The 19394-nt window shown below is 46.2% G+C and overlaps 3 protein-coding genes, 1 long non-coding RNA gene and 2 other non-coding genes across 6 annotated transcripts; 2 read left to right on the top strand and 4 right to left on the bottom strand.

Annotated features, from left to right (window-relative positions):
* Positions 1 to 100: 100 nt before the first annotated feature.
* LOC135388929 (translation elongation factor 2) lies at positions 101 to 5549 on the bottom strand. Its single transcript, XM_064618813.1, has 7 exons — positions 5440 to 5549; positions 4848 to 5062; positions 3887 to 4080; positions 2738 to 3629; positions 1652 to 2162; positions 809 to 1334; positions 101 to 402 (listed from the first exon to the last, which is right to left on the bottom strand). Exons 1-7 carry the CDS (start codon positions 5440 to 5442, stop codon positions 209 to 211), a joined length of 2535 nt encoding a protein of 844 aa, XP_064474883.1. The 5' UTR covers positions 5443 to 5549; the 3' UTR covers positions 101 to 208.
* On the bottom strand, positions 468 to 616 carry LOC135390228 (small nucleolar RNA SNORA57). The gene has a single exon (XR_010421790.1). It is a non-coding gene; the product is annotated as a small nucleolar RNA SNORA57 (small nucleolar RNA).
* LOC135390227 (small nucleolar RNA SNORA57) lies at positions 1482 to 1624 on the bottom strand. The gene has a single exon (XR_010421789.1). It is a non-coding gene; the product is annotated as a small nucleolar RNA SNORA57 (small nucleolar RNA).
* A 2338-nt stretch (positions 5550 to 7887) lies between the features above and the next one.
* Positions 7888 to 9488, top strand: LOC135388926 (la-related protein 6-like). Its single transcript, XM_064618811.1, has 3 exons — positions 7888 to 8166; positions 8356 to 8870; positions 9181 to 9488. Exons 1-3 carry the CDS (start codon positions 8023 to 8025, stop codon positions 9428 to 9430), a joined length of 909 nt encoding a protein of 302 aa, XP_064474881.1. The 5' UTR covers positions 7888 to 8022; the 3' UTR covers positions 9431 to 9488.
* Positions 9489 to 10198: 710 nt separating this feature from the next.
* LOC135388927 (phosphorylated adapter RNA export protein-like) lies at positions 10199 to 15635 on the bottom strand. Its single transcript, XM_064618812.1, has 5 exons — positions 15452 to 15635; positions 14639 to 14802; positions 11786 to 12086; positions 10911 to 11002; positions 10199 to 10657 (listed from the first exon to the last, which is right to left on the bottom strand). The coding sequence occupies exons 2-5, from the start codon at positions 14771 to 14773 to the stop codon at positions 10352 to 10354; spliced, it is 834 nt and encodes a 277-aa protein (XP_064474882.1). The 5' UTR covers positions 14774 to 14802; positions 15452 to 15635; the 3' UTR covers positions 10199 to 10351.
* Positions 10562 to 11772, top strand: LOC135388928 (uncharacterized). Its single transcript, XR_010421529.1, has 2 exons — positions 10562 to 11478; positions 11572 to 11772. It is a non-coding gene; the product is annotated as an uncharacterized LOC135388928 (long non-coding RNA).
* Positions 15636 to 19394: the final 3759 nt, after the last annotated feature.

The following is a 19394-nucleotide window of genomic DNA, read 5'->3' as shown; positions in this document are numbered from 1 at the left end:
TCCTACCGCGAAAACAAAAGGCCTCCCCCTTTTTCATATAAGCCATCCGACAAAGCCCTTCCTTCCCTGCATTATCATGCAAAACACACACACAAACACCTTTTATAGCATGGTTTCAGTTTTGTTTGCTCTTTTATTACGTCATTGTCTCCCAACAGCTTCAAAATTGCTCTGTACAGAAAAGGGGGACAGTTGTAACTGGACTCTCTCATAGCTTGTCCATGTACTGATCCAGGTCAGGCAGACTGTCCTTGAGACCCTTTCGCTTGCGGGTATCCATGACAACATTGTAGGGGCGTGACTTGCCATCCAGGGGGTCACCGGGCAAGATCTGCCAGTGGTCAAACACACACTGCGGGAAGGCCTGGCCTCCAGTGTTGGAACGCAGGTCAGCTGTGAAACCTGTTGAGAAAAACAAGATTTTAGCAAGCCTAACAGTCCCGAACAAACAACGAGCATTCTAAATAACTTGTCTGGTCAATTAGAGGATGGGACCTGCTCATTTTATGGAACAGGCACCGAAGGCTTGACCAACTGGATTGCTCTCCCTCCATAAGCACTACACCATCTCCAGGCTCTGTTTTACCAGAACAAGAGAGAACTGCCAAGATGGAGGTACAGCGTAACACCATTCGAATCACCCAATCTTCCCAAAAACCGAAGACATGCAAGATTCACTATTTCTGCAGTATCCAAAGGGGTTACCAGTAACATCCCTCAAAACCACGGGTAGACGCATCGTCTGGGATGGTAAAACCCAGCTTTAAGAGCTCCCTTTTAGTTAATGGCACTGAATGGGGATACGCACCAAAAGATTCGTTGACGGGCAAGTATGCCTTCACCACAAACATGGGTGTGCCGGTAACCTGGGACTCCTCGAAGACGTGGCCACGGCGTCTGTTCAGCACTCCATAAATACCTCCCACTGCATTCTCGGGACACTGAATCTCCACCAGGTAGACTGGCTCCATGAGACGGGGTTCCGCTGTCAGCATGCAGGCATACAGACAACGGCGAGCTGTGGGAATGATCTGTCCGCCACCGCGGTGGATGGCATCCGCGTGTAGGGTGACGTCGTGGATGTTGAACCTGACGCCACGCATGTTCTCTTCACAAAGGACCGACTCCTTGGTCGCCCACTGGAATCCAGCCACAACAGAGTCCTTAATTTCGTTGAGGTACTGCACTCCCTTCGTCACATCAACCAAAAGGTTGGGTCCCGTGCCTTCGGGTCCGAAAGCCCAGATCTTACGGGCCTCGGTGGCATCCCACTCGTACTTCTCGGCCAGGTAACGGGCACGGGCCTTGAAATCATCCCGTGGGTTCACTTCACCCTGGAAGGAAAGCAGCACAACGTGAGGCTCAAGAACACCAAGGCCAAGCTAGCTATCTAATGGACATGCACAAAAACATGAGACTGGTACTAATATCTGTAGATTGAGAACCACAGGTCAAACACGATCAAATTTTCCACAACAGTTTCATGTGGGGCAGTTAGAGGATGGAACCTACCCATGTTACGAGGTAGGCACCGAAGGCTTTTCTGCCCCCACCAAAAATTCCTCTCCCTCCAGGAATATAATACTACCCCCATTAGTAGGAGTGCAGTACTCAAGAATGGAGGGCAACATTACGCTCCCCAAGGACATACCTTGTCGATGTCTTCTGCCAGGCCGTCGGGCAGAGGAGCAGCCTTCATGAACAGACGGTTGTGCTTGTTCGGAGACTTGGAGAGGCACATCACCGTGGACTCCTCGCTGACAGACTCCCTGTACGACACGACGGGGTCGGTCTTCTTCAGGGGTACTCCCGCATGGTCTTCTTCCAAGTCCTTCAGACAAATTTCCAAGTGCAACTCTCCAGCTCCGGCCACAATGTGCTCTCCAGACTCTTCGATGATACACTGCACCATAGGGTCGGACTTGGCCAGACGCTTCAGACCTTCCACCAGCTTGGGCAGGTCGGACGGGTTCATAGGCTCCACAGCCACACGCACGACCGGACTGACAGAGAACTTCATGACACGCATGTTGTGGGCGTCCTTGAAGGTTGTGATCGTGCCGGTCTTCACCAGGAACTGGTCCACACCGACGAGACCGCAGATGTTTCCACAGGGGACATCCTCGATGGGCTCCACGTAACGGCCCATCATGAGCACGGTTCTGCAAAGACAGGTCCCATTGCTCACTGTTAACTGGGCACACTAATTGTAGAGGTCTTAGTTAACCACTAGTTCTAATGGTCCTATTCTACATTATTATTAACCCCAATGTACTGCACTTCAAATACAGCAAGTTCACCATGCTATAGACAAAAATTGTTAAATTCTATTCAAATAAATTTTTCTCACGTGAGTTAGCAAACTTCAAGCAGAGCTTGTGATGTAATAGAGCCTGAAGTTTTCAGGAAGTATTTTCTTCGTAATTCAGGGGGTAAAAATCGGGGAAATCGACATGTGCTCTAAATCCATGCGAGGTGGGGTGGAAAAACTTTCTTGCAAAATTCGGGGAGAAATCTGGCTCTATAACTCAAACGAACTGTACTGGTTTGGTAACAAAATGGTGATGTAATTGCATTTGCTGCCAAACAAGCTAGTGCGCATTCCTACAGAGATTTCAGTGAGGGCAATATTCGGGAAAGAAATGGGTTAAACCCTGAAACTTCAGGCTCTATGTATAGACACCTCATAACTTTGCCACGCTAAATGTCGCACACGGCCGAGAGACAAGACACGCACCTCTGGATGGCCTTTTCAGCCAAGTCCTCCTTCTTGCCAGGCGTGTAGTTTGGACCCATGATACGAACCTTCTGTCCAGAGCACACGACTCCGGAGAAGACACGTCCGAACGCGTAGAAACGACCCTTGTCGGAGGTCGGCACCATCTTGGAAATGTACATCATCAGAGGTCCTTCGGGGTCGCAAGACTTAACTGCAACGGCCGCGTCGTCGTCATGAGGGCCTTCGTACAGGATCTCCATACGGTAACGCTGAGCAGTCACGGGCGACGGCAAGTGGATGGTGATCATTTCGAACAGGGCGTCACCGGCGGGCAACCAGGTGCGCATGACAACCTTGAGCAGGTTCTTGCCATCCTTCTCCTTGTCGTCCCCCTTCAAGATGACTCCCAGTTTTTCTAGGAGGCGAGCGGTCTCTTCCTTCTTGTAGTTCATGATAGCGTCGAAGACCTTGTAGATGGGGTCGAGAACGAACATGGTGAAGGCCCGTCGGTAGCCAGTGTCCGGCTTCTTGGCCCACTTCTTGGTCTGCGGATTGTAGAAGTTTTCGCCCCAGAGACGCTGCATCAACTTATCGACATCGATCTTGAACTTCTCGGAGTAAATCTCGGCGAATTGCTTCAGGGTAAAGGCCCAACCGTGCAGCCCAGAGCCAAAGCCCACGCTGCCCTTGGAAGGATCCACCTTGATGTCGCCCATGGGTCCATTCTCGTCACTGTAGGTGGCGATGATGACGTTGGTGTTCTCGACAGTCCTCTGGAAGGTCTGGTACAGGTCATCGGGTTCCAGTTGGAGGGTCAAAAGGGCAAGGTCCATCTTGTTCATAAATAGTACGGGCTTGATGCGCTCGGCAATGGCTTGCCGCAGCACGGTCTCGGTTTGGACACATACACCTTGGACACAAAGGAAAAAAAAAGTCCCCGTAACGTAACTATACGAAAACTCTTATCTCTATGCTGGGATACGGACATACGGGATACTACAGGTGGACAAGAATAAGCTGGACAGCATGAGTGCTGCCTCAGAGGCCAAAACCAAGATTCACAAATTCGGCTGGGCTTCTTGCAACTGTATGCAAGTCAAAGGACGAGAGTACCAAACTATGAACTATTTCCCATGCCAAGTACTTTGTGCACAAGCGAATACTCACCACTTACGCAATCGACCACAACGAGGGCACCGTCTGTGACACGCAGAGCGGCCGTCACCTCGGAGGAGAAGTCCACGTGACCGGGTGAATCGATCAGGTTGATGAGGAAACCGCGTTCGGTCTTCTCCCGCTGGTTGTCTTCCTTGATGAAAGTCAAGTCCTTCTCCGCAAGCTCGAAATACATGGACACAGCCCTGGTGCATTGAATTAAAATTAGAACGCAGTGTGGAAAAAAAAATTCAAAATGAAGTCAACAGAAAATGAATTTACAACGCAGCAGAAAAAAATTTTAGTATACAGAATCAGCTGGAACAACTGACCTGGCCTTAGATAAGAGGGTGCCAACAACATGTCAACAAAACAGTAGTACCACACTTTGCCAGTGTGTAGTGATAGCGTTATCATTGAATGGGGCTGACACAGCATTCTACGTGTAAATTACAGGTGGTTGGCACCATAAAAAGGAATTATCTAAATTTGTACATTACAACAATTACAACACAGCTGCGACTTCAACTTGCAAGAAAAATCACTGATTCAGTAACTATTGCAGAGATGTTAAATCAGAAAAGTTCCTGGATAAACAGTGTACAGCAATGGAATTTTTGTGCGAATCTTCCTGTTGCTTATCTCACAGCGTTATCTTTACCCAATATATCCAAGAAGAATGGGAAGACATATGGAGGGCTGCCTTTAATTATGTGATTAATTGTATTACAAAAAATAAGCAATGTGTAAAGCAAATATTGTCCTTTGTCATCTTTCCACGTCTGTGCAACAGACGAACTTTGACATGAGAGCAGTCGATCCAGTTTCCGACATGCAATACCTCAAAATCTTCCCCCGAAATAGCGTGACAGTCAGCACGTACATAGCACGAACTGTACACGTGCCTGCCTAATGGCCTACTTATCGGTATTCCCCTAAACAATCGACTGGGAACCAATACTGGTCTGCTTACGTGGACTTGATGGTAATGCAGCGTTCCTGCTCGTCCTTCCGTGTGTCTGTAAATCGCATTTCGCCAGCTTTTGCAGCGGCGATGATACCCGCCTTGGAGACAAGAGAGTCGGTCAACGTCGACTTGCCGTGGTCGACGTGAGCTATGACCGACATGTTTCTGATGTTTTTCTTTTTATTCATCAGACCACGGATCTCGTCTACTGTGAAGTTCACCTGTAGTGAAATGCGAACAAACGCCATTCATGAAGTTCTGCCCTTGCTGCATGCTCCGACATTGTGGGGGCCCTACGCATCTGCCAAATGTAGCCTATTACGCCATAAACAAAGCACATTTGAATTATACTTGACTCTCAACAGACGTAGCAATCACGTAGGCTCCGAACACTACCGTAACTAAAGTCAGTTTCAATGAATTAGGTCTCACTGACGTCGGCATTATGATCCCGGCTGACCAAACGCCACGGAAGTCGACAGATTGGGATTCCCGTACAGAGGCAAACACAGACAATATATCATATTCCTGCCACATTTCGATCACTATTTAAGTTCAGAATACGGATTTAAAAGGATTGAAGGCAGATGCTACGTACCATTTTGACCGATTAACTTTTATTCCTCGGCACGATGAACTTTAGCCGTCACACTACGGCGGCCACTTTCCGAAAGGACTAAAATTCACGACGTCCGGTTCGAGGCTAGCTATAGGCTGGTTGCCAGACGGAGGCCTCGTTTCCAGTATGTGCTGCTCTAAATAAAATGTGTCAGGAGAACGCGTGATTTCTGGTTTTATAATGTCGTGCGTTATCATAGGGCACCAATAAAATGGGCTTGCCAACGCACGTCACAGATCAGCTGTGATTTGTTCCCTCTGCTCCACTTGTGTTCGTATCTATCAAGTCCTCAAGATAGTTTCGGAATCTAGAGTCTGCGCAACGAGCTGTAAAATTATTTTGGATGAAGATTTGCCTGCTGTGCACCGTCGCACAGCGACCAACAGAGATTGTGCGTATTAGGTGGCTGATTCACTAGCAGTAGTTTATCCAGAATCGCAAACATAGGGGAGGTCTGGATAAGTCATTTGAGATTTCCCTACACTCTCACGAGGGTGTACACCTCGTATATATGGTGTACACCCTTCCTGTTTTTTTTTTTTTTTTTCTGTCTCTTTTTTTTTTTCAGCACACTTTCTGAAATTTCTGAGTTTGCCCAGTACACCTCAAATGCCAACACATATACAGTCTAAACTCGTTATTATGACACTCGTTAATACGACATCCTCACTTTGTGACCGGTTTTTTAGGGAACCGTTTTTTCCCCATAGAAACACCATGTAACTCACCCTCGTTATTATGACAACTCGTTAATCCGACTGTGGCCGAAATTTTGAGGAAGGACCAAGGAGAACACGTGTATTCTGCCCTCGTTATTATGACCGCCGACTGTTGACCTCGTCGACCATGAACCAAGTTTCGAGAACGAACGGCGGAAAACCCCGGTGTTCTGACCCAATTGTGACCACCGACTGTTGACCCTGCGGCTTTTGTGATCCACCAAGAATATCAGTGGCCCCGTGTGACGCATGTGTGGAAATGTCGTACAAAGCACACCCCCGTCTTCAGAATTCGTTAGAGAGCCGAGGGCCTTTCCGACGACGACATTTTGGAGCTTGTTGCTCCGCCACCAGCAGACGACGCCGGAGACGATAAGGAGTGAAGTGGAATTATGTGCCTGCTCTCGTCAACGTAAGGGATGCCACCCAAGCGCTCAAAATGGCTTTGCAATTCTTCGAGCAGCAGAAGGACATTCAAAATGTGCAAGCTATTTGTAACGCAATAGAGACAGTGGAGAGCTTGCAAATTGAAAGTGCTACGAAACAGACAGTTCTGACGGATTTCTTTCGCAAATAAATTGTAAATCAGCAACTGAATCCTCTTCATTTTAGTACAGCATGTAGCAGTAGATCCACCCAGGTGTATGTGTGTGTGTGTGGGGGGGGGGGGGGGGAGGCGTTTTTTCCGTGCGTTTCTCGTTATGACAGTTTCGCTTTACGACCAAAATTGACGGTAACGGACTTGGTCATATTAACGAGTTTAGACCGTACGCCCATTTTCACGGGCCCATAAGAAAAGGCACTACTGCGTATATGACAATAAGAAAATTTCGCTGCAATTTTGAGCGGTTGGGTACCTGTGACCAATTTACGGGTACGTCAGAGCCACCCCACCCCCCCCCCTACACACCCCTCAAATGTTTGGCGACAGTCCCGTTTTACCTGTGCACCCCCTACAGGGGCCCCTGCTATTTCAGCTGTGACATGTCGACATGACCCCACCCCCATTTTTTGCAACACACTCCACCGTGCTTGGGATTTTAGGTAAACCACAGTGGCCAATACCATGTGAATAGCCTGAAAAACCTAGAAACAAAAAATAAAACAAAAAATCTTCCTTTTTCCGGCGCTTGTAGGAGTCCTTCAGAGGCTCCTGTCACGGATACAGATGCATGCAGTGGCAGTGTTGTTATCCCCCAGTACCGCGATTTTCTACTGGTAGGTTAGGTTTGCCACCTGTCTGGTAAGGCTTTACCACGAGCGTATGTCAGGCATAGGGTACGAATCCCTCAACTTTGCGGGAGGTTCAAGTTTTGGATTATCGATTTTTAATTTAGAAGAAACTGCAATGAATGATGAAAGATGAAAGTCATTGAAAAGGTTAGCCAGCTGTAGGGATCAAACCCACATCTTCTAGATTACCGGTCCAGGGCTCTACCTTTTCAGTGACTTTCATCCTTCATCGTTGATTTCCTAGGCAATTTGAGGCTTTGTTTGTATCTGTCCCTTCTATGTTGTTCCAGCCTCAGAACATCAGTTTCTCTCTTGAAGAAACTGCAACAAAGCTTGATCGACACACTGTTACGAAACAGAACTAGCGGTTGGGTGGTTTATAAAATAAAGAAAAAAATAGTACTGTAGGATATGAAACAACCATTATCACATTATGGAAATGCGCTCAGCGTGAAAGCAAGGTAGCGGAAGGAAGAAGTTGTAGAGCGAGGCAATGGCGGGGACCATGTGCACCTGCCTGCGTGCGTGCGCGCGTGGTTCCGAACGTCAGCCGCTGAGCGAAGAAGGTGTGCGTCGGCCTTAGCCTGAGAAGGCGTCGTGGCCCTACAGCATGAGCAGCAGCAGCGGCGGCGGGGGCACCCAAGTCGAGGACGGCAACGGAGGGCGACTTCCGGCAGAGGACGACTCTGGTCTCGAGTCGCTGAACGGGTCGGCCTCCGAAGAGGAGGAGTTGGCACAGAGGATCGTTTCCCAGGTATACTTTCACTATGACGTGCGCAGTTTGTAAGCTTTGAGAAATCAGTAGTAATGAAGGAACGAGGTGATTTAGCATTAAACACGTGATCCTATTACTTTTCAGTGTCAGAGCATAGGTTGCAAAGTAGTACATTGCTTGCATGACCACGTGGCCTTACAAATGCTTCAATGCGAACTGTGCTCGCAGGTGGAGTTCTACTTCTCGGACGAAAACATCCTTAGGGACTCGTTCCTGCTAAAACATGTCCGACGCAACCGCGAGGGCTACGTTTCCCTGAAACTGATGGCCTCCTTCCGAAAGGTGAAGAGCTTGACGAAAAGCTGGGAAGCCGTCCGAGACGCCCTGCGTAGCTCCACACGCCTTGAAGTCAACCCCGAGGGCACCAAGGTGCGACGTCGAGAGCCCCTGCCCCCGCACGACGAAACTGGACCCTCCCGGTCCGTAGTGGCTTTCGGCCTGCCCTGGGAGCGTCCCTCGGTTGAGGCCGTGGCCGAACTCTTCGCGCGCTGCGGTCCTATCTCCCTCATCCGGTTACTGCGACCGGGGGCCGGGGCCGCGCCTCCAGATGTAAAGCGCTTTCTGCAACGTCATCCGGAGGTGTCGGCTCCTGGTGCTGCCGTCGTAGAGTTCGAGCGCCACGAGGGGGCTTTGGCCGCACTCGATCATGGAAGACGCGGCACTCTTGGGTGCGCCGTGGCAAGGTAAACACTACATAACGGCTGCTACTGGCCAGAATCCCCAGTAAGGGTGTATATAGTTCAGGCAAGCAACTAACATGGAATTAATTTTGTGCAATACACATTAACTATGCATTAGATACAAAATACAATGCAGACTGAACTGGTGTGCTTAGAGCAAGGAATGTACAATCTTTGCTTATGTCTTGCATCTCTGATGGATTTCAGTTTGATCAGGTTCTCTGGAACTTGTTGTGGCCTGAAGGAGTAGCCTAGCGTATACACGAGGTACCTGCAAGAATCTGGAGGACACCTTTATGTTGTCTTGTTGCAGCCTACAAGTCCTGTCTCAACCAGAAAGCAACCGGAATGAGGCAGTTGCTGTGCCTCCATTGCCTCGGAGGAGGTTTTCAGTGTCCACATCTCTTGTGGAACAAGGTTCTCCGCCTTCCAGAGGAGGTATTTTGGAGCCTTCGCTGTCTTCCTCCTCCTCATGCTGTGGTTTGAGGCGCCGTGCTGCAGGAGTGCTACGGCAGCCCAGGGGTCCAGACGGTACCAGGGGCTTCCATGCTACACATGCTTGAGTCTTCCATTTCTCCCCTCTTTGTGCTTGACATTAAAACTCTATCATGTAGGTGCTTATACTGTCACCATGTGCTGTCTTTGGGGTGTTATCACAGTTTGGAAACCTTATCTGCATTCAGTGGGAAGCACTAGTCACAGATGTATAGTTACTACAGAACAAGCACAGCCGGAATATTTGTCTGGATGTAGTATAGCACTGGCTCTATTCTGAGACACTGCACTCAAGTAGAAAGGACAGGACTAAACATGTACAGATGCAAGAGTGCTCAGAAACTACTTGTCCCTAATTCAACACAGGCCTAAACCACGACCTACAACCATACCAGCGACCCGGACATGTGACCTGTCGAAACCGGGGCAAGGTTGTCTGTTTTAGTAGTAGGCTGAGGTCGAAACATCAGCTGGTTCTCTCGACACTGTCTTGTCAAGACGTCCGAACTGAGATAGATGTGACTGCAGCACAGTTTCCAACAAGACTGCTGCAGTCTTGGTAATACCAGCTGCCTCTTGGGCTGAGGATATGGCCCAGGCATTTAAACTGCCTCTTCTGGGACGACCAACAAATATGTATGACATTTCATGCAGTTGCTTTTACAAAGCTACAATGCCTCCACCTCTTCTGGGGTCAAACAAATGTATGACATCTGATGTCTTTGCTTTTACAATGCTACCATATAGGACCACTCCTGTAGCACCTTTGCATGAAACAAACACTATTCTATGTTCTAGTCGACTTGGTTTGTATTTAACCGGAAAACTCATGTGAATTACTTTCAAGTTTTACTTTTACTATTGTCTTTCACAACGCTAGGCTTCAACCACTCAACTGTCCACACATGGTCCAGGACATAAAAGAAAAGATGAGAAAGAAGAAAAAGTTACCCCACAAGTCTTTACACACACACACACACACACAATTTTTAGTCTGTGATTTCCCCTTCTTCAAGTGGTTCTTTTTCCACTGCGTCCTCTTCATCTGGTGCAATAGGTTCGGGAGTCTGCTCCCTAGACGTCTCCCTAGAAGTCTCCCTAGATGTCTTTGGAGACGTATCTTCACTTCCAGTTGCAGCTGGCTTCGGCTTGCGTTTTGGCTGCTTTTTAGAAACAAACTTGAACCGTTCTTCGTTGGCAAAAATGGCCCTCCTTTCTCGTGACCGCACCAAGCGATTGTCAGACTTTATGAGATGGAAGAAGACTCCCCCTGCTGTGCGTCGTCTGCTGCCATCCTGAACGTGATAGTTACATCACTTTCCATCATATTTAATAGACAAACAAGTCTGTCACTGTTCATATAAGCATCGCTTTTCAGATGATAAAAGATGAGCAAAGTGCTTCAAAATTGTGCAACTTTCTTTCTCTTAGTCCATATTTATAACAGAAATAACAACAGAAAAAGAAAAACTCTAGCAACCTTGTGCAATAGATCAGTGAAGTAAGAGCCCATGCAGACGAGTGGCTGACAAGTAATGATTTACTCACCAGCGTAAGAAGACCCCCAGCAGATTCAATGTCTTCAGTCATGCTCAGCAACTGCTGAGCTTTGGTCTCTCCCAGGATGCGGACAACGCGCTCTGCATGCACAACAAGGACAACAAGGACAATTCAATCTCTGTGTGGACCTATCAGTATTTTAGTGTTAATAATACAGTGACATCAAAATGACATCATTCCTCCGCAAATCAAGTACTTCATCATGGGCTGCTGACTCGCTGTAAATGGATGATAAGCAGAAGATAGAACTTGGAATTCGGTTCTCTTGGTCTAATCATCAAAGGGGAAAGAGTGCATGGATAAAGTTAGCTGCAGGTGAAGCCCAATTTGTACAAGGATTAGACTATGGGGCTTCATACATAGAGGCCAGTGTTTTAGGGACAAATCCTGTCAAAAACACACATTCACTTTCATCACTGTCACCAAGGGCACAACCTAAAAGGTAACTTGCAGGACCACAAATTCAGCTCCTCAAACTCTGGGAGACATGATGAGTTTTGACTGCACGTTTTCAGATGAGCACTGACCAAAAATTACGGACTAAAAAAAAGCCAAGGTACGTCACAGATTTTTACAAGTAGGCATTGACAGGCTGTACAGAGGTAATGGAACAGTTGAATGTTTAATATTTGTACGCTTGTGTTTTCAGGTTTTATGTTTTTCGAATATCAGGGGGGTAAAAATTCAAAAGCCTAAATAAAAAAAAGAGCACCCAACATGTGCATGAGCATCTTACATGTTTAACATTCAATGATACAGATGGAGTGGCAGAATCACCTCTGTTTGCCTTCAAATACAGCAATATGTAAACAGAAACTTAAACAGTAATAAAACTTTGTACAAGAAGTGACTGGGAGTATCACCTAGAAGGTCTTTCTTTGGTTCTTGTAACTTCTCTGCCATTTGCTCTGCAAGGCGGGCTTCTTTCGACGGTGGAACCTCATCTTCTTCTGTGGGTGTCCTTTTTCCCAATCGTTCATGAACGGGACGTTTACACCCTTTCGGGGATGCCGGTGGCGACTCTCGGGTATCGAGGGCCTTCCGCCGGAAGTCGTAGCTCTCGCAAGCCCTGTCACCCTTGGTCCAGGCCTTTTCCACGGAGCAGCTGCCCAGTGTCTCTGTCAGTATCTGCTCTTGGAGCACGGAACCCCAGATATTGTTGACCTGAGATAGCGACAAAAAGTAGATGTACCAGTGGTATTGAAAGAATGCACATCCACGATGCCATTATTTATTTATTTTTTAATTTCCTGTTCGCACTACAAAACGACTGTGGCTGTGAGTTGTGTAAGGACGTGGACAAATGCGGAGGACAGCACAAAGAAGTGAAAGACCGGTGGGATAGTATGCTTCCTGTGTGACTTCATGGGGAACTGTGTAGACATCTTTCTGGAGATAATGCCAGGACAGACAGGACAGTCAGCGATGGGACTTGATCCCACCCTGTCTTTAGCATGTCCTTGGAGCAGGGAACGGTGATGGTAATTACCATATAATACCGAAATTCCAGCTGGTAACAGTAATGAAAACAGAATATGCATAACACACTCCCCCATTCCCAAAGAAACAGAAACGGAATTCAAGTTTTAATTCGTGCAATGGCTACTACTGTTATGCGATGACCAGAGTCTTCTTTTCTGATTATTCCCTGCAATAAATGGCCTGCGCACCACAGCACTGAGCATGGGCACTGCTCAGTGCTAGAGAGATCTACACAAATGACTCTATGGCACAGAATGAAGATGTGCGCCTAAGGCAGCAGCAATAGAGCTGAGAAGAGGCATCCACACATAGCTGTGTTAGAGCAGTTTCATTATCAGAAACAGTAACGGAAACACAATAAAAATGACATTAAAGGGGTTAAGAAACCAAATGCAATCCACTAAATGTAATGCACCATTTCATACATTGTAGTCCATGGAGCCGACATGGAAAGTCCCACATTCATCACTTGAACGTTTTTTTTTACTACTGGGTCTTTAAAACAGTATTTTTTTTCAAGCCACCGTGAAAGTTGGCGCCGAACAGCGCTGAGAGACGATGGCAGACGAACAGGAAGTGACGTTTTGATGCTCACCGTGCCGAAACTGGTCTGGAGGCCGTCTCCCTCTTTACAACAGCTTACATCGTCACGGAAACGGAAAAGAATGTGCTTCCTTTCTCTAACATGAGACGTCATTCCGAAAACGGTCGAGGAGGTTAAGAGCGGAGAGCGATGGAAGAGTTTGCTCAGCGCGTGACCTTTGAATTGCAATAGCTTCATAACGCGGGATCGCAGAGACATAGTGTTTTGATGTGCATGTTCGGTACACATATATCCATAGGTACCAGGTGATTTCTTCAAAAGTTTGGAAATGGTTTCAGAACCCCTTTAAAGGGCTGGCATCAGAAATGCATAACAGAAATGGTAGGATTTGAGTAACAAAAACGGAAACCGTACAGAAAAAAAAAAATAATAATAAGTACGGTCAACAATCAATCTCTGAAACCACGATTTACGAATTCCCTCGCTTTACGAACCATACGTCGTGAAACAAAACACTTCCCACGTATTTATGCCTCGGTTTATGAACTGGATTTCCAAACTGTGAACACAATTTTTAGCTACGAACCTGGAAGAGTCTACCTTTTTAGCTCGATTTATGATCAGGTAAACAGGTGAGTACAGTCGTCCACATGAACTGATGCGTAGGATACAAGCCTGTGTCACCCTGTGTCCTGCTCTAGAGGCCGAAAGATAAGAGAACGAATCTTGTCTTTGTAGCGTGCCAGCGGCTGTTATTCAAGTTGGACGTCGCAATGCACACACTGCGAGGATTGAGGCACAACAGACCGGCACTGACCGCAGGTGAGAAACGTGGTATCTGCCCAATTTCAGCAACAAAAATAATGAGTACCAGTAGCCATAAAGTAAATAAATAAGTATTATAAAATGTCACAATGCAGTTTAGGTCCCCCCACTCACTGTGAACCTCAATTTATCAACGATTCCCTGAGGAACGCATGGTGGTTATAAATTGAGGGTACATTGAGGGTACCTCTTTCTCTTCCCTGCCTTGCAGTTGCTGCCAAAGAGTAGACACTTTATCGACTAAACCATGATGCTCGTCATAATATCACACCGGGTTACTATAGCACAAGTGTCAGGGAAAGCACAAAGCCAGAGCACAAGGCACGAAAAAGAGCAGTATAGGTGTTGTCTTTCAACACATTGTGCAATAAAGGTGCACCTGGTTCCTATGTTGGCACTAACTGCTGTGGCACTCTGTCCAAGAGGTGCATAAATCAATGGTGTGTCCATGACTTTGCACTATAGTTCTGTTGTTTATATGAACATCAAAAGTTGCGAGAATGTGCAGAGCGTGTTGGTTGGGACTGAACACGATTAAGAATGCGGAGGGACAAGGACGACACACACACGGAGGCATTCCTCTCTACCATTCTAGGCTTGGACGCCAGATTGTAGAAGCGACCTTCATACATCGTTCTTCCAATAATGTGAGTCAGAGGTCAGTTAACCTGTCACTACTAGAGGTAGCCTTTATTGCCCGGGACTTTCCCGACTACTGTTGTGTGGCATCCTTGTCCCTCCACGTTCTTAATCATGTTCATCATCATGGCACATTTCCTGTTGTTAAAGTGCCTCATAAAACAGCTTCCTCGAGGAAATCTTTAACAGGATTCCACGCTGCAGCGTGCCACAGACAATTCCTCACCTTCCTTGCACGAACAGCCCGGGGGGCACCACCTGGGCCTTCAGTGGCTTGTCTCTTCCAACAGGTTTCATCCTCGTCACACGAGTCGTCCTCTTCAGAGGACTGTGAACGGTACTGATGTCTGGCAATATCCATGAAGGCCCTTTAAGGGAACGAGTGTCGTCCTGCAAAACATACGTTTAAAAAGAATATATTGAGAGATGCCAAAATAAATACTATATTAAGTGCAAGCCATTTCGTGGTGTTTGCATAATTCTGCATATAGCTTGCTACCTGTGCTCGCCAGTGACACCTCCGCCTGTAAAGCTTACACAAGGTATAAATTAACCAATTTTGTTCATAATACATTTCAATGGGGTTAGATTCTGGCAGCCTTTTGTTATTGTTCTTTCACGACTTTAAGGAAATGTGTGTTCAGCTGTGAATCTTCAAGCAAGCTACATACATGTCTCGTATTCATACGACAAAATAATGGTGTGTCTTGTAAATGTTCTTGTCTTTTCTTTATACATAGGCACTAAACGCCTTCTGCTTAATCTTCTTAAACATAATAACGAATTGTGATCCGGCAAACACTGCAATCTCAAGAGTGACAGTGCGGATTTCTTTGCACTACATCGTGAAACACAGAGACGAAGTACATACAATGATATCAACCGAGTTCGAAAACTTTTGTCCACGTCGTATGTGTACTGTGCAGGGTTTCGCTCTCATTCCCACACGTTTATAGGTTTCAGAAAGACTGTCACCGGCCGGCGTTCCAGACATTAATCACATGGTCATGTTAATAACCGTCCGGAATTTTTTGCTCACCAGGATGTGAAGAAGAGTGCAGAGACGGCACAGACAGCCTTTCAGCGTTTCACGCGGGCACGGACCATGCTCTACACAATAGAAGGCATGAAATATCAAAGAAGATTGCAAACTGCAGAAGTACTACAACGCCGATTTCGCGGCGAACACAACATTGGATTGGATTGGATTATGCACCAAAGTCTGCCACCGCCATCAGTGACCGCAACGCCCCGACATCACACACGACATGACATTTAATCCTTTTGCCATCCAAATTAATCATGCTTTCATTAATTTTAATCCCCATTTCACATAATTTAATCTATTTCTCATGCAATTTACGTGACTGTGGGCTATGTGACTTTTTTTGTATTTTGGGACAATTCCCATGTCTACGGGTATTGCACATGTTTTTCATTATTAATGTGGGTTTCTGCACCATAATGGGATACTGTGGGACTGTCAATCTGGATTATGGTATTGTGGGACTATTCCCGTTTCTACGAGTTTTACCCATGCTTTTCATTACAAACGCGGGTCTCTGCATTGTAATGGGTACTCCGGGAACTGCCAATCTGGATTATGATATTGTGGGACTATTTCCATGTGTGCGGGTATTACCCATGCTTTTCATTAGATATGCACTGCAATGGTTTCTGCACTGTAATGGGATACTGTGGTACTGTCGATCTTGATTACGATATTTTGTGTCTATAAGGGCGTCTACGGGTATTCCGCATGCGTTTCATTAAACATGCGGGTTTCTGTACAGTAATGAGATACTGTGGGACTGCCTACCTGGATTACGACATAGTGGGACTATGCCGCTGTCTACGGGTATTACCCATGCTTCTCACTAAAAACGGGGTTTATGCACTGTAATGGGATACTCTGAGACTGTCAATCTGGGTTGCGATATTATGGGACTATTCCCATACCCATGCTTTTATTAAAAACGCGGGTTTCTACATTGTAATTGCACTGTAATGGTATACTGTGGGTGGCACTGTCGATCTTGATTGCGCTATCCTGGGTCTATAAGGGCGTCTACGGGTATTCCGCATGCTTTTCATTAAACATGCGGGTTTCTGCACAGTAATGGGATACTGTGGGACTGTCAATATTGCAATTACCATATTGTGGTACTGTTCCCATGTCAATGGGTACTACCTATGCTTCTCATTAAAAACGCGGGTTTCTGTATTCTAATGAGGTACTGTGGGACTGTGTATCTACGTTATTGTGGGACTAATTCCATGTCTACGGGTATTACCCATGCTTCATTCAAAATGCGGGTTTCTGCACTCTAATGGAATGCTGTAGGACTGTCTATCTGGATTGCGACATAGTGGCGGGACTATGCCGGTGTCTGCGGGTATTACTCATGCTTCTAATTGAAAACGGGGGTTTCTGCACTGTAATGGGATACTCTGGGACTATTCCCATGTACGGGTATTACCCATGCTTTTATTAAAAACGCGGGTTTCTACATTGTAATGGGATACTGTGGGTCTGTGTGACGGAATCAGACATTTTGCTTTCCCAGTCCACCTGCTCCATCGACTTTCGACGATCTCCCGCGCGCCATTGTGTCTCAGGGAGAGATTATAGCATCTTTGTTCATCCTCTGCTTCAGACTTCCACCCACAAATGTTAATCTTTCCGCGTAAACTCGTCAAAGGGACATGAGAGAACTGATGTTCTGAGGCTGGAACAACATAGAAGGGACAATCACATACAGGGCCTCAAGTTGCCTAAGAAATTAACGATGAAAGATGAAAGTCACTGAAAAGGTTAGCCTAACAGCTGGCTAACCTTTTCAGTGACTTTCATCTTTCATCGTCAAAGGGAGATGACTGTTGACTTTTTCCACTCATATACCTGATTAGACACGGGCCACAATTTTAAAACTCATGAGTGCTATAGCAAAGTGCAACCACCTGTTCAATGTATATGACTTTGAGAAAGGGTTATTCCTGACTGCAATTAACTAAAGTGGAACTGTCTCTGCCGTGACGAACCAGATGCTGTATGGGATGGCCCGTCTGATTGCAAATACCCTCTAGAAGCCATTACTAACGGAGGATCACTGAAATCTAAAAGGTTGCTAACAAAGCAAACAAAAAAAAAAGGGAAAAATAAATGAGAAAAAGATAACCTCGGGAAGGAGCCCTACAAAACCAAGTCAAGTCGAAGGCTCTACGCGAGGCAGTATAGGTACACTGTAAACTTTTTCACACCTTTAAAGGTGTGCGCTATGAACATTCAACCTGGTTGCGTAACATTGCATCTCCAGGATGATATTTTGCAAAATTTAGAAAGCATTACTAAAGATCAAGTGTCAGTGCAAATCTTGCTTTCATTATGTCTTGGATATCGTCCCTAGTAGCACAAAACGTCGCAGAAACGTCTTTATTCGGTCAAATTAGGATAGAAGACGATCAGGACGTCAACGCGACGTCTAGAAGCCGTAATTTATAGTACGCTTATAAGACGCGCCGATTTAACGTTTATAATACGTCTTCGGCATCTCTGTTGAAGAGGTATCCTTAAGGAAGACATCCTGTAAATATCTTCCGTTTACATTTGCTAGACGTGCCAACTTTCCATCTATAATACGTCTTCGCCAACTGTGTTCAAGACGTATCTTAGACGAGGACGATTTGTGTACACTGAATAAGTTTACTTTCGGTGGACCTACTGACCGTCTCAAACCAAAATCAGTAGGAAACACAGGCGTTGAGTTGATGGTGAGTTAATACTCCCAGAAATTTTCCACTTCAGTGTTGTTTCTGTGCGTAACTGAAATAAACTTAGACACCTCACCCTCCACTTTGACTCAAAGGCGAGCACGGCTATCGAGTTCACGGGAGTTTCTAAGACGAGCAATGTATAGTATCTGTTTTCCCTTTGCAATGGACTAGACCACCTCTACGCTCTGGTTCCCTCACGTGTAACGCCGTGGAGGAAGCCTGCTGTTCTTACGGTAGGAGAACCTCTGCTAACGCGGTCCACCTTTGTGAACCGCGTCTTCGATTTTCGCTGAAACGCCACGTGGCAGTGTTGCTTGCAGTTCTGCTTGGAGAAACAGAAAATGGAACGTGTGGTGACGGTGGCTGAGGTTGAAAAATAAAAAAAGAGAGGCAGGTCTCCGGAAAACTGTACCCGGTGGATATCAACAGGGATGAATTTTCTCACATTCAAATTAGTGTTCTAAACATTTTCTGAACGTCTTCAAGACGGCCACAAACACGTCTTCAAGACTCGGGAAAGCGTCAACTTATCCGGGGGTAGAAAACGTTATGTAGATCAGATTGAATACGTCTCCTAGATGAAAATATGGTTGTGGCTAGACCTTTCCTGGACGTTTATAAAACGTTTTGTGCTACTAGGGGTAGGTACGAGCTAATGCATATATGCATCGCTATCGATAACCGAGCACGCGCGAGTGTCTACAATACTGTTGAACAATGTTGAGATGTTGCAAGACTGAATTTTTGGAGGACAGGCAACACTCGAGTAAAGAAAATTTGTGCGAAACCGTGCTCCATTATGATGTTACCAAAATCACACGTAAAAAGGCGTGCGCCATGCACGTTGTTACACCCTTAAAGGTGTGAAAAGATTTAGAGTGATAGAAGATGTAGCCAGAAGTCGGACGCCCCAGAATCAGCCCCACTCAAAGTTCCGTTGATTTCATTTCTAAAATTTAACTTAGTAGTCAGTACTATCCACCTTTGTTTGTTAGAAAAGTGAAGTGCAGTGCCCACCTGTGTTCATCTATCAAGACGTCGTCGGCAAGCATCAGCACTCACCCCAAGGAACGTCTGAAGACAACGACTGCACATCACCGAACAGATAATACTTTAATTTGTTGTTCGCCACCAGCAACTTTGGACATTTAACTTTTGTTGTCAATAGTAACTGTTATTAGAATCGTTGCATTACTCACCCTGTTGTT

This window comes from Ornithodoros turicata, chromosome 3, assembly GCF_037126465.1.
Source record: "Ornithodoros turicata isolate Travis chromosome 3, ASM3712646v1, whole genome shotgun sequence".
NCBI classification, from domain to species: domain Eukaryota; kingdom Metazoa; phylum Arthropoda; class Arachnida; order Ixodida; family Argasidae; genus Ornithodoros; species Ornithodoros turicata.
This window is presented reverse-complemented; position numbering and strand designations above follow the sequence as displayed.

Excerpts from the sequence above, each read along its gene's own strand:
- LOC135388929 (XM_064618813.1), bottom strand. Across the intron at positions 3,630-3,886 it reads TGTGGTCGATTGCGTAAGTG|GTGTATGTGTCCAAACCGAG; the intron begins GTGAGTATTCGC and ends TTTGTGTCCAAG. Across the intron at positions 1,335-1,651 it reads TGGCAGAAGACATCGACAAG|GGTGAAGTGAACCCACGGGA; the intron begins GTATGTCCTTGG and ends CTTTCCTTCCAG.
- LOC135388926 (XM_064618811.1), top strand. The coding sequence starts at position 8,023 with ATGAGCAGCAGCAGCGGCGGCGGGGGCACCCAAGTCGAGGACGGCAAC. Across the intron at positions 8,167-8,355 it reads CACAGAGGATCGTTTCCCAG|GTGGAGTTCTACTTCTCGGA; the intron begins GTATACTTTCAC and ends CTGTGCTCGCAG. Across the intron at positions 8,871-9,180 it reads CTTGGGTGCGCCGTGGCAAG|CCTACAAGTCCTGTCTCAAC; the intron begins GTAAACACTACA and ends GTCTTGTTGCAG.
- LOC135388927 (XM_064618812.1), bottom strand. The coding sequence starts at position 14,773 with ATGGATATTGCCAGACATCAGTACCGTTCACAGTCCTCTGAAGAGGAC. Across the intron at positions 11,003-11,785 it reads ACCAAAGAAAGACCTTCTAG|AGCGCGTTGTCCGCATCCTG; the intron begins GTGATACTCCCA and ends TTGTGCATGCAG. Across the intron at positions 10,658-10,910 it reads CTGGGGGTCTTCTTACGCTG|GATGGCAGCAGACGACGCAC; the intron begins GTGAGTAAATCA and ends TATCACGTTCAG.